At 45.8% G+C, this 12891-nt stretch overlaps 1 protein-coding gene across 1 annotated transcript; it reads right to left on the bottom strand.

Moving 5' to 3' along the window:
• Positions 1 to 2400: 2400 nt before the first annotated feature.
• On the bottom strand, positions 2401 to 6180 carry LOC123046037 (probable beta-D-xylosidase 6). Its single transcript, XM_044469318.1, has 6 exons — positions 5188 to 6180; positions 4608 to 4774; positions 4401 to 4498; positions 3740 to 4090; positions 3245 to 3661; positions 2401 to 3157 (listed from the first exon to the last, which is right to left on the bottom strand). Exons 1-6 carry the CDS (start codon positions 5875 to 5877, stop codon positions 2559 to 2561), a joined length of 2322 nt encoding a protein of 773 aa, XP_044325253.1. The 5' UTR covers positions 5878 to 6180; the 3' UTR covers positions 2401 to 2558.
• Between the last annotated feature and the right edge of the window lie 6711 nt (positions 6181 to 12891).

Raw genomic sequence — 12891 nt, 5'->3', positions numbered from 1 at the left:
TACCTGTATTCATGCTTTCTCTATACCGTACCTTGACTATTGCACGGCTAGTGTAGTTATCTTCCGTTATATTCTGTTTAGGCTTTGTTTCAACTGTGTGACTTTGAAGACATTGTCTGCTTCAAAGTCTTCCATAAAAATTGCGTATTCACCCCCCCCCCCCCCCTCTAGTCGATAACTAGCACTTTCAGTATGCTTGATAGTTGTGCATTTGGATGTTTAGCTCCAAGCAAACCTTGTCGGTTGAGCACTGGGCCTTGAGTTTTCTTTTATCTTGATGATGTATAGCATTGATTCTTATGGTTGCAAGAGAAGTGAATGCTGCCAGCAATTATCGATTAATTTGTTTTTAAGTGGGTGTATATCTGTTAATTTTAAGTCAGAAATGCCGAGATTTGTTCATATGCTTTCCTTACTATTATTGCTAAAAGATATCCAACAGATAAGGACTGAAGTTTGTTGGTTTTGCTAAACTTGGTGCTGCTTGATTGGTACTCTATCAAGATGAAGTGAGACCATGATAGCAAGTGTAGGTATATGCACTGAATTTTCAGTTGTGCCAAAACTAACATATTAGCATATTTCGTATTTGTTGCTACCATATTTCAGAGGACGCGATGATGCAAAGGAATCTCATTATCAAGCCATGTGTAGTCTTAGTTTTTTAGTATGAAAACTATAATAGGAGTAAGCCTACATAAATGTGGCTCCATTTTTACCTTCTATTGATCTATGACAAAGGGGATGTGCTGCACTGAGTGTCGGATGCTATTGAGACAAAGGAGTGGAACTCGCAACATTTCAGTCAATAGAGGTTATCTTTCCTATCGACTTTTTTATTAGACACATGCACAAGTGTCACTTTCTTATACCATATTTGGTTTTAGATGTTTCATATAACCATCAATTTTCTTATTCGCGGTCCCTGTACATGTTTCTTAGATCATATTTGTACCTCCCCTTGGCCGTCTCGGTCACTATGCTCTGCACCGACCAGGCCCTCGGGGCCACCAACCACGCTCGAGCCCCTACTCACTGCCATTTACGGCCTCCAATGATGAGGCGTCACTCTCCTGGAAACTCTCCTACATCCACGGACATTCCGTCGTCTCCTTGTTGCAGATCTCATGAATATATATGGGAAAGGGTTGAACTATTTTGTGTTGCCATGGTTCTTAAATAGTAGGAGGTATGTGTTATGCTGCAGTAGTTCCTAAATGATACAGTAACCTGTATGGTTTCAAGTGCCTAATTTTATGTGTAATAGTTTGTCAGGGAATTGCATAATGCAATCAAGTGTCTGGTTGTAGCATCTTGGAATAAGGGAACAAGATCCTACATGTGTTATTTGTATTTAATGGATAATAACAATAGACATGCTTTCATGAGATGATTGGTCTTAAGCATAAAAAGGCATCCATGTGCCATCTTTCTTTTGTAATGCAATGCACAATAAAGAGCTTTATGTTTTTGTACTACTTTCTTTATTTTGTGCATTAGATCTGATAATGTATGTTACCGAAATATATTGCAAGTGAAGCGGATTTAATTTTTTTTGTATGTTATTGGCTATCTTTTCTATATGTGTGAAATTTGATATGCAACATGTAACAACCAACCTACAATTAATAGGAAGGTATGAATAACCCAATATCGAATATTGGTAATAGTATCAACGAAAAGGAATGTTCTCATTTTTTAAGGCCCGTGGCAATGCACGGGCACTCTACTAGTATGGCTTGCTCTCCAGTATCGTGTCTGAACCTCTGATAGACGATTCCGACATGGATTACAAGACGGCACTGCCCTGTGCTTCACTTGTTGCCAGGAAGAGGACACTCTTGACCACGTCTTTATGCAGTGTGTTTACGCTAGACAGGCATGCCACGCATGTTTCACTTCACTGGTTGTTCATATCGCCATCCCTTCCATAGAGGACATCCTGGAGGAGTGGTAGCTAAGATCGAGCAAGGAGGTGCCGAAGACAAGCAGAAAGAGCTTTGATTCGCTAGTCATTCTCATTGCTTGGAGCTCGTGGAAGCAAAGAAATGCGCAGAAAGAGCTTTGATTCGCTAGTCATTCTCATTGCTTGGAGCTCGTGGAAGCAAAGAAATGTGCGGGTGTCCAAGAATGTGGCCCAGCAACGGACTATCCCCCAATTTGTTAACCTCATTCTTGATGAGATACAAACTTGAAGATCGGCCTGAGCTAGGTGTTTTCAAATCTTTATGAGAGAGTAGCATGTATCTAAGGGTGGGTGTGTGGATCCTAGCCGGTAGCCCTACTTGTTGGGCTTACAGCACTTCCTGCAAATTTCTCTCTGCCTAAAAATATGGTACGCGATTTGCGTGCACTCGAAAAAAAAGAACAGTGTTCAACTAACAAAAATAGAACTAGAACTGCGTCAAATTTACTGCTTCTATTTTTTTACTGCAAAATCGGTTCAACCGTACATGCATCCAATGAATCTTTACAACATGATTATGGTACAATTGTACAGGTGTAAATCCGACTGTGCCAAATACAGCAGCTATAGAAGTGACACACGATGTAGATTGTTATGCTTCGATGACAAACTCGTGCACTTCGTCTCCTACCATGACATGATGGGATCCCAGGAGCAGCACCCTTCTGCCTTCAGTGTTGGCCGCGCTCATGTGCTTGCAGGGATCCACCTTGATCTCCACGTTGGTTGATCTGCCGGCAGCAGTGTAGACGCGCTCGAAACCAACCAGCTGCTTCAGAGGGAAGCCAGGAACCCTTGACTTCGATCTCGTGAACAGCAGGACGGCGTGGCTCCCGTCCATGGCACCTTCGTTGGTGACCGAGATGTGGACAGAGAAGACTAGGGATTCACATGACGCGATGTCTTCAACCTGGACGTAGTCCAGCCCGTCCCTCCGTGTGTATGCAGGCTTCCTACTGATGAGGCCTGGAACTGGTGAATGTGACAGGCTGATTCTGTTTGGACCTTGCAAGAAGTTGTATGAGTACTTTGTGTAACTCAGACCGTAACCGAAACCGTATACCACATCTCCGGTGTAGAACCGATATGTTCTTCCAGGGTAGCCACGCGAAGGGTCGGCTCTCATGTTCATATCGGTCATTGGAACCGCGGTGAAGGATTCGGGGTACCAAGTCATAGTCAACTTTCCTCCTGTCATCAGAGTGTACCAGATTAGCTAACAGTACAACTTTTTTTACTTATCTGACTGCCGCATTAAACTGCAAATTATTTACTCACCTGGATTGTACTCTCCAAAAAGAATTTCTGGGAGAACCTGTCCGCCAACTTCCCCAGGATATCCAATCCACAGGACACTTGCAATTCTTGGATCTTGCTTCGCAAAAGAAACATCGACGGGACCCCCGCCCGTGATAACCAACACAATAGGCTTCTTTGTTACACTGGCAATAATATTTACGAGATCCTGCTGCTTGCCTGGAAGGAGAAGGGTCACTCTATCAAGATCTTCGGTCTCCTGAGTCAGGTTCAACCCAGCAATCACAACAACAATATCAGCTCTTTTAGCTACTTCAATGGCTTCACCAAATCCATCCGTTGAGTCACATGATACATTTTTGCAACCGCCAGCAACGGTTGTTTGCGGAACAAAGGCTTGCATGCCTTTAAGGAAGGTGATAGGATCACAGGGAACACCTGAACAAAGTGAGGCTTACATTAGTTTATGTAGGATAGAAAAATAAGAGGTGTTTAAATGAGTCCGGTGATTTAGACCTGTGTAATCTCCACCCATTATGTATGCATCGTTTGCTGCCGCTCCAATTATAGCAATATGACTAACTTCACTTCTCTTTAGAGGCAAAAAACTGTTATCGTTCTTCAACAAGACGGTTCCCTGCCTTACAGCTTCTGCTGCGAGCTCCCTGTGCTCTTTTGTGCAAACATTGCTGGGGCCTAGTCGAGTGAACCATTGATTCTCACTGGTTTTCTCAAAAAGTCCAAGGCGAAGCTGAACAGAAAACAGGTTATAAAGAGCATGGTTGATATCTTCTTCTTGTATCTTTCCTTTCTCGATAGCCGACTTTGTATGCCGAATCAGGAAAGACCCACAGTTGACATCCATTCCTTGAAAAACAGGAAACATATTCAGCAAGAAATTCTGCTTGGTTGAATGATATATAGAAGGTGGTCAAAGAAATCTATTTCGAGAAGATGTTCAACCTTAATCATTCTAATTCCGGCAAGGTGTATAAGTTCATATTTTAAGCAGTCACGCTGAAAGCAGAAAGTAGAAACCATGAAATGGAGTTCACATTTGCTTTTTATAGCGTTATTGAGCTGAGAAGTGCAAGTCCTAGTCTAGAAAGACAGCAACATGCTAATAAAATCCCATATGCGATGCTCAGCGAAAGAGAGAGGGTTTCAGGAAACTAACCAGCCTTAAGAACAATCGCTACTGAATCCTCGTCTGAACTCGTGTATGTCTGGTTTTCGTGGATTATTGCCACAGCGTCACAATCAGATGCGATGTACCTTTGGACAAAAAGGAAGCACCGATATTATGAGATTAGTGTCATTCCTGAATATCTAATAGTTCAAGGCACATGCAGTAGAGAACAACTCAAAGAAGAGCAAGCAGTACCCTTTAAATCCCCATTCATCTCTAATCTTCTGCAGCAGATCTTTATGGGCACATGCTGGCACACCATTTACCTGGTTGTATGAGCACATCAAGCAACTTGCACGACCCTCCTGTATGCAGCTCTTGAAAGGAGGCTCGTACGTGTCCTCGAAATCTTGCGCATTTACCTATCAACAATTGATGCAAAATTTAAAATTCCAATAGAAATTTAAAAGAATTCTTCACCAGATTCCAAGCTAATATTTCTGTTCTTTGATTGAACATATTGTTCAAAGAAGCGACTCTGTGATTTCACGTTGCACACATTTGGCACAGATATTTTGATTCTCAGCATCACTGATACATGATACACCCACTCTGGAGGTTTTTTAGTGTACCAAAGAATCTGTACGCGATCCTCTAAAAAAAAACTGTATGGAGAATTTGTTTTTCTGTTCATAGACTGAACTGGTACGGTAGTGTGCTAGTGTGATGTCAAGTTCCCGAAAAATCAGCATTGGTTAATATAGTGCAATAACCGAAAATGAGCTTTGGTAATATAAAAGACAGTCGAAAACATTGATAGGAGCAAACGTTTCACCTCGGCATTGAAGGTGTAGCGCGCAAACTTGCCCCATTTCTCCAAATCATAGGCGATGTAGTGCTTGCAGCAGGCGGAGAGCATCATCCTGCCTTCCCTGCCGTCGCCATACTCCCCCTGGAAGCCCTTGACATACTCGACGGAGTAGGCGGCGATCATGGCCGGGTCCTCGCCGGGCGTCTCCTGGCCGCGGCCCCAGCGCGGGTCGCGGAAGACGTTGATGTTGGGCGCCCAGTAGGTGAGCCCGGCCTGGCCGGCGTTGTGCATGGCGCGCGCCTCCACGGCGACGGCCTCGGCCACCGCCCGCCAGAGCGAGCGGTTGAAGGCGGCGGCGGAGAGGATGACCTGCGGGAAGATGGTCGCCGCGGCGACGGGGCCCGAGGAGAAGTTGACGCCCGGGCCGTTGTCGGCGAGCCCGTGGAGCGACTCGGACCACCACTCGTAGGGCGGGACGCCGAGGCGGGGCACGCCCGCCGCGGTGTTGGAGAGCTGCGCTATCTTCTCGTCGAGGGTGAGGAGGGAGACGAGGGCGCGCGCGCGGACGGGGAACGGCAGCGAGGCGTCGCAGAACGCGTAGGAGTTGGCCTCAGCCGACGCGCACGCGTGCCCATTCGGCGGCGCGGCGGCGTCGGCGCCTGCCCCGGCGACGGCGACGAGGAGGAGGAGTATGAGGGGGAAGGGGGGAGCCATGGCGCGCTCTGGGGCGAGGAATTTGGTCGAACAGTTGGTGGGCGCGCTCCATCATATAGGTTCAGTCGTCAGTAACAGCGACGGCACGGAGGGTGCTGATCCCGGGTGAACTGCTGACTGCTGAGGCTGATGAGCGGGGCCGGCTGAGAAGATGAGAGGATTATTTTTTTTCCCTCTCAAGAAAAAAGAAAAGAAAATGAGAGGATAGAGCAAAAGCTTCAAGCTGGATGCAGGGGGTGTACATGGCGACGAATTTCGTCAAACACTTGGCTTGCTTGGCGATCGCACCCGCATCATAGACAGTCGTCATTGTAGCGTAGTGGATAGAAGATAGATAGGTGAGGCTGCTGAGCGGGGCCGGTTGAGGGGATAGCGCCAAAGGCGTCATGCCAGTTGCCAGATGCAGCTTAATTTTCCTTCTTTTCTTGAAGACCACACCCAATTGCGTTGCGTGCGAGATCGGCTCTCAGTTTATTATGGATAGGTTCAAATTTTGGCTGATTGCGTTATCATATGGTTGCCGGGATCGGGAGGCTTGATGTCCGCGTCTCGTTTGCTAAATGCCAAGTAATGACAGTTCTCGCTTGTTTACGGCGGACTGGAGTACTATACTGACAATCCATTAAGAAAATCGGAGCTTGAGTGATTCCCTGTGTCGTGAGAGTCGGACTATTCACCCCATTGGGGTATTCTTTTACCGTTATATCTCGCGCATTTTGTGTGGCATTTGGCGCTTTGCTGCTTTGAATTTGCCTCTGCGCAAGGGTGTTGGACCATCGAGTAGGCTGGTGCATGGCCCTTGGGGCGTTGTGGATGTCGGAGCGGAGGCTCCGAAAACCATGTTGGGTGGTAGGTAGTCATCTCTTGTCATCTAGGTGGCGGTGTCGTCGACTTGGCTGGTGCGCAACTTTGGGGTTTTGGAGGTTTCGTCGTGGAGCCCCTTCACCTCCCTTGTCATCTCGGTCTCGGGTTTGCCGGATGAAAACCCAAGCTTTGGCCTTGGTCGATGTTGATGGCGGTCCCTGTCGTTTCCTCATTGGGAGCGACGCCTTGAAGGTCCGGTCTTTCATAAGTTGATGGCGACTCATGTGGATTTGCTAGCTTCATTGGCGGCTAGACGAGTGCATAACCTCAGTGCCAGTGTGAAAGTCGGGGCCGTGGCTCCGAAAGTCTCCTGTGTGTTGGGGATGTTCCCTGCGTGCGAGACACGGTGTAATGAGACCCCGGCCTCAAGCTTGGTAGTTCTAAGCATGCTCTGTGAGTCGCACTACTTCCGGGCCACAAAAGGAACTAAGTTAAAGGAAGGACTAAGGGCCCGAAAGAGACCCGACCCATGGCTACTGACTCTCACGTAGGTCTTGCAGGCCGGTTCATGAGGAGGCACGGGAGAAAGGCTTTACCAACTTGGAGAGGAAGATCATCACGATTCAGAGTAGGAGACAGGTTAGAGAGTACGACCCAGACTCTTCTGTAGAACCTCTCGAAAGCGAGGCAATGAAAGCAAGCCTTTGTAATCGTGATCACCACAATCAAATCAATCAAGCAGGAGTAGGTCTTTACCTCCACCATGAGGGGCCGAACCTGGATAAATTTGAGTCGCCCTCTTTCGATCAACCCCGTTCAAGTCACCACCTAGTTGCCATGGCCTCAACACTTAGTCTTTTCACGAGGACATCTGTCGTGACAAAACCGCGATAATTGGCGCCCACTATGGGGCCTGCGCACGGTGGTATTGAGTTCTTGGAGGGAGCTCTTCCAGGGATCGATTGATACACGATCAGCCGGATAACAAAGAGTCGATGTTGGAATCTTTACATCAACAACTACGGTTGGGGTCCCGAGGCGAGACTCAATCGAGTATGGATATCGGGCCCCCTTCGGCAAGATCGACATCTTCATCGGCATAATCGGCTAGCCTGACTCGGAGCCGAACGTCGTCACTAACCTCGTCGAGTCTGCTTGCCGTACCAAACCTGTCCAGGTGAGACCCGGTCGGATTCATGCTTTCGTCAGCTCGTTGGCGAAGTCACGCAGGAAATTAACCCGACCACCAATTCAGTGTCTAATGGTAACACGCTTGTCTGCTCTTATGGCGAGTCTTCGGTCGGAGATACCGAGTCGATTCTTCCGCTCTTCTACGAGAGGTTGAGAGGTTACTCTGCTGATGAGATGTACCCACATATTACGATCCGGTTCATCACATGGCGATCTACATGTCTGGGAGTCAAAACCAGTCTCAGTATGATGCACAGGGACGTCTAGTCGTGAACCCGTTAGCTCACCAAAACCCGGCAGACACCACACCGGGTCAACCGACCAATGCGGCAATGACCGCGACTGGAGCGCTGGCAGCTGCCGACTCTGATCGGTCAGGGGCTCAGGCTTTAACCGAGATGATGAGAACTCTGGGCACGCTCATCACTGATCCAGTGACCCCCGAGAATGCGGACGCGTGCAGCGCGGAGATTGCAAAGTGTCGGGAGAAGCTGGCCAAGATTTAGGAGGATATCAATGGAGAGAACACACATATGGGCACATGCTGAAGTCCTTCAGGAGGCTAAACGTCTGGAGGCGAAACCGGTTCCTCAGTTTTCAACAGAACGAGACGTCTACGGTACACTGGAGGAGATTTCAAAGCCAACTTCCGGTGAGTATGGAGCCGACACGGTTGTTCGAGACACTGCGTGACTTGCCCACTCCAGCAATACAGGGAGCTGACCCTGGCGCACCGGGTGTAGGACCTGTTACACCCCAATTGACTCAGAACGTCCATCCAAATGCTACCCAGATACAGCCGTCGGCTCATCAACAGTTGGTGGTCCAATATCAGCCCTGGTGTTTTCAAACATTCGCTGGTCATTACTCAAACCCGATCGATAATATGTTGGTGATGACCCACAAGTATAGGGGATCTATCATAGTCCTTTCGATAAGTAAGAGTGTCGAACCCAACAAGGAGTAGAAGGAAATGACAAGCAGTTTTCAGTAAGGTATTCTCTGCAAGCACTGAAATTATAGGTAACATATAGTTTTGTGATAAGATAATTGGTAATGGGTAACAAGAAATGGAAGTAAATAAGGTGCAGCAAGGTGGCCCAATCCTTTTTGTAGCAAAGGACAAGCCTGGACAATTTCGTATAATGAGAAAAGCGCTCCCGAGGACACATGGGAATTATCGTCAAGCTAGTTTCATCACGCTCATATGATTCGCGTTCGTTACTTTGATATATTGATATGTGGGTGGACCGGTGCTGGGGTATTGCCCTTTCTTGGACAAGCATCCCACTTATGATTAACCCCTATTGCAAGCATCCGCAACTACAAAAGAAGTATTAAGGTAAACCTAACCATAGCATGAAACTAGTGGATCCAAATCAGCCCCTTATGAAGCAACACATAAACTAGGGTTTAAGCTTCTGTCACTCTAGCAACCCATCATCTACTTATTACTTCCCAATGCCTTCTTCTAGGCCCAAATAATGGTGATGTGTCATGTATTTGACGTTCACATAACACCACTATAGGAGAGACAACATACATCTCATCAAAATATCGAACGAATACCAAATTCACATAACTACTAATAGCAAGACTTCACCCATGTCCTCAGGAACAAACGTAACGACTCACAAAGCATATTCATGTTCATAATCAGAGGAGTATTAATATGCATTAAGGATCTGAACATATGATCTTCCACCAAGTAAACCAATTAGCATCAATTACAAGGAGTAATCAACACTACTAGCAACCCACAGGTACCAATTTGTGGTTTTGGATACAAGATTGGATACACGAGATGAACTAGGGTTTGAGAGGAGATGGTGCTGGTGAAGATGTTTATGGAGATTGACCCCCTCCCGATGAGAGGATCGTTGGTGATGACGATGGTGACGATTTCCCCCTCCCGGAGGGAAGTTTCCCTGGCAGAACAGCTCCGTGGAGCCCTAGATTGGTTCCGCCAAGGTTCCGCCTCGTGGCGGCGGAGTTTCGTCCCGTAAGCTTGCTTATGATTTTTTTTTCAGGGTAAAAGACCTCATGTAGCAGAACATGGGCACCAGAGGGCCACCAGGGGGCCCAGGAGACAAGGGGCGCGCCCAGTAGGGGGGGCGCGCCCCCCACCCTCCTGGACAGTGTGTGGGCCTCCTCCGGTACTTTCTTTGCTCAATAATTATTATTAAATCCAAAAATGACTTTCGTGGAGTTGCAGGTCTTTTGGAGGTGTGCAAAATAGGTTTCCAATATTTTCTTCTTTTCCAGCCAGAATCCCAGCTGCCGGCATTCTCCCTCTTCATGATAAACCTAGTAAAATAAGAGAGAATAGCCATAAGTATTGTGACATAACGTGTAATAACAGCCCATAATGCAATAAATATTGATATAAAAGCATGATGCAAAATGGACGTATCAACTCCCCCAAGTTTAGACCTCGCTTGTCCTCAAGCGGAAGCCGATAGCGAGAAATATTCCACATGTTTAGAGATAGAGGTGTCGATAAAAAAATACGGACATGAGGGTATCATGATCATTCTTATAACAGCAACATATATAGATTTTTGCCATATGATTTCTTATTCTCAAGTAACAATCTATTCACAATGTCAATATGGTACAGAAACTTCATTGAAAACTAACAAACTATAACCTCAGTCATTGAAGCAATTGTAATTTATCATAACATCAGAAAGAGTCAAGAATAGAGCCTTTCAGCAAGTCCACATACTCAACTATCATATAGTCTTCTACAATTGCTAACACTCATGCAATACTTATGGTTAGGGAGTTTTAATCGGATACTGAGAAAGATAGGGGCTTATAGTATTGCCTCCCAACGTTTTACCTGAAGGGTAATGTCAACAATAATAGTTCATGCTAACGAACATCCAATTGGATATATGTATCAGGATCTTTCCAACATGAGGTGCTTGCCAAAAGGATAAAATGAAAAAGGGAAAGGTGAAGATCACCTTGACTCTTACATAAAGGAAAAGACATAAAGTAAAAGATAGGCCCTTCGCAGAGGGAAGCAGAGGTTGTCATGTGCTTTTAGGGTTGGATACACAAAATCTTAATGCAAAAGAATGTCACTTTATATTGCCACTTGTATATGGACCTCTATTATGCAGTCTGTCGCTTTTATTGCTTCCATAACAAGATCGTATAAAGCTTATTTTCTCCGCACTAATAAGTCATGCATATTTAGTGAGCAATTTTTATTGCTTGCAACATGACAACTTACTTGAAGGATCTTACTCAATCCATAGGTAGGTATGGTGGACTCTCATGGCAAAACTGGGTTTAAGGATATTTTGAAGCACAAATAATATCTCTACTTGGTGCAAGGAATTTGGCTAGCATGAGGGGGAAAGGCAAGCTCAACGTGTTGAATGATCCATGACAATATACTTTAACTGAGATGCACGAAAACATAAACCATTATGTTGTCTTCCTTGTCCAACATCAACTCTTTAGCATGTCATACTTTAATGAGTGCTCACAATCATAAAAGATGTCCAAGATAGTATATTTATATGTGAAAACCTCTCTTTCTTTATTACTTCCTATTAATTGCAACGATGACCAAAGCTATGTTTGCCAACTCTCAACAACTTTTAAGCCTCATACTTTCTATATGTGAAGTCATTACTATCCATAAGATCAATATGAACTCTTTTTTTTCTTTTTTCTTCTTAAGATCATGGCAAAATATCAAAGCCCTTGACCCAACACTAATCTTTATTATAGATAGCTCACGGACTCGATTACATAGAAGGATCACAAAGCAAAATCAAGACTAATTCATACCAAAACTTTATTCTACTAGATCTAGATATTACCAAAAGGATCGAACTAAGTAAAACGATAAAGATAGGAGTGTGATGGTGATACGATACCGGGGCACCTCCCCCAAGCTTGGCAGTTGCCAAGGGGAGTGCCCATACCCATGTAATTATGTCCTCGGAAGTGGTGAAGAAGGAGTTGCTGATGATGTAGGCTTGTCGTCCGTCTTCCAAGGCATAGGCTCACCATCATAGAAGGATGATCAAGTCTCCGGGATCCTCAAATCTGCAGCCAAACTCATCCTCTTGAATCTATATTCATACTCACAGTTTTGGTTTTGTAGGTCATAAATCTGGGCTTGGAGGTGCTCGATTTTCTCATGAAGCTTGAAGATGGTCTCCCCAATATCCTTAGCATCCAGCTTGTGGTTGTTGGTGAACTCCGCAATCATCATCTGGTTGGCGTCGAGTCCACGCTCCACCATCTCTTGGCACTTGAAAACTTGTTGTTCCATAGCTTCGAGCTTTGTCTCCACTCTTCCGGTACGCCTTGGTCCCTCCACATCACGGATGTGCAGCGCCCCCTCACGCATCTCAATGGTTTGAGGGTGTTACAGCACCTCCGCAAGATAGGGGTTGATAACCCTCTCGAAAAACTTGTCCTTGGGAGCGCTTGGAGATGTCATGGTGCTCTAGATCTGTCAGAAAATAGCTCGAAACAAAGACAGAGGATTTTTGCATGATACAGTGGTCAAAACCTTCGGGAGATTATATAATGAATTTTCACCGACCAAAAGAAATAGCGTGCAAGAAAACGGAGTCTGGGAGGCACACGAGGTGCCCACGAGGCAGGAGGGCGCGCCCAGTAAGGATGGGCGCGCCCTCCACCCTCGCGGAGGCCTCGTGTCCTTCCCGGATTATTTCTTGCTTCCATAAATTTTTAAATATTCCAAAACGGAGGAAAATTGCCATTAGAATTGTTTTGGAGTCGGTTTACTTACCGTACCACATACCTATTCCTTTTCGGAGTCTGAAACATTTTGGAAAGTGTACCTTATGTATTCCTCTGGGGTTACGGTTTCAATAATATTAGTTTCAACATTTATAGGGTTACCTGAGATATAATGTTTGATTCTTTGACCATTCACCACCCTCGGGCTTGTGCCTTCGAAGTTGTTGATTTTTATGGCACCGGAACGGTAGACCTCCTCGATAATTTAAGGACCTTCCCATT

The sequence above is a fragment of the Triticum aestivum genome, chromosome 2B (genome assembly GCF_018294505.1).
Source record: "Triticum aestivum cultivar Chinese Spring chromosome 2B, IWGSC CS RefSeq v2.1, whole genome shotgun sequence".
NCBI lineage: Eukaryota > Viridiplantae > Streptophyta > Magnoliopsida > Poales > Poaceae > Triticum > Triticum aestivum.
The sequence above is the reverse complement of the archived record's forward strand: the minus strand, read 5'-3'. Positions and strand labels throughout refer to the sequence as shown.

Coding starts and splice junctions, on each gene's coding strand:
- LOC123046037 (XM_044469318.1), bottom strand. CDS start 5,877: ATGGCTCCCCCCTTCCCCCTCATACTCCTCCTCCTCGTCGCCGTCGCC. Junction 4,775..5,187: donor GCTACACCTTCAATGCCGAG/GTGAAACGTTTG, acceptor AATTGTTGATAG/GTAAATGCGCAAGATTTCGA. Junction 4,499..4,607: donor GATGAATGGGGATTTAAAGG/GTACTGCTTGCT, acceptor TTTTGTCCAAAG/GTACATCGCATCTGATTGTG.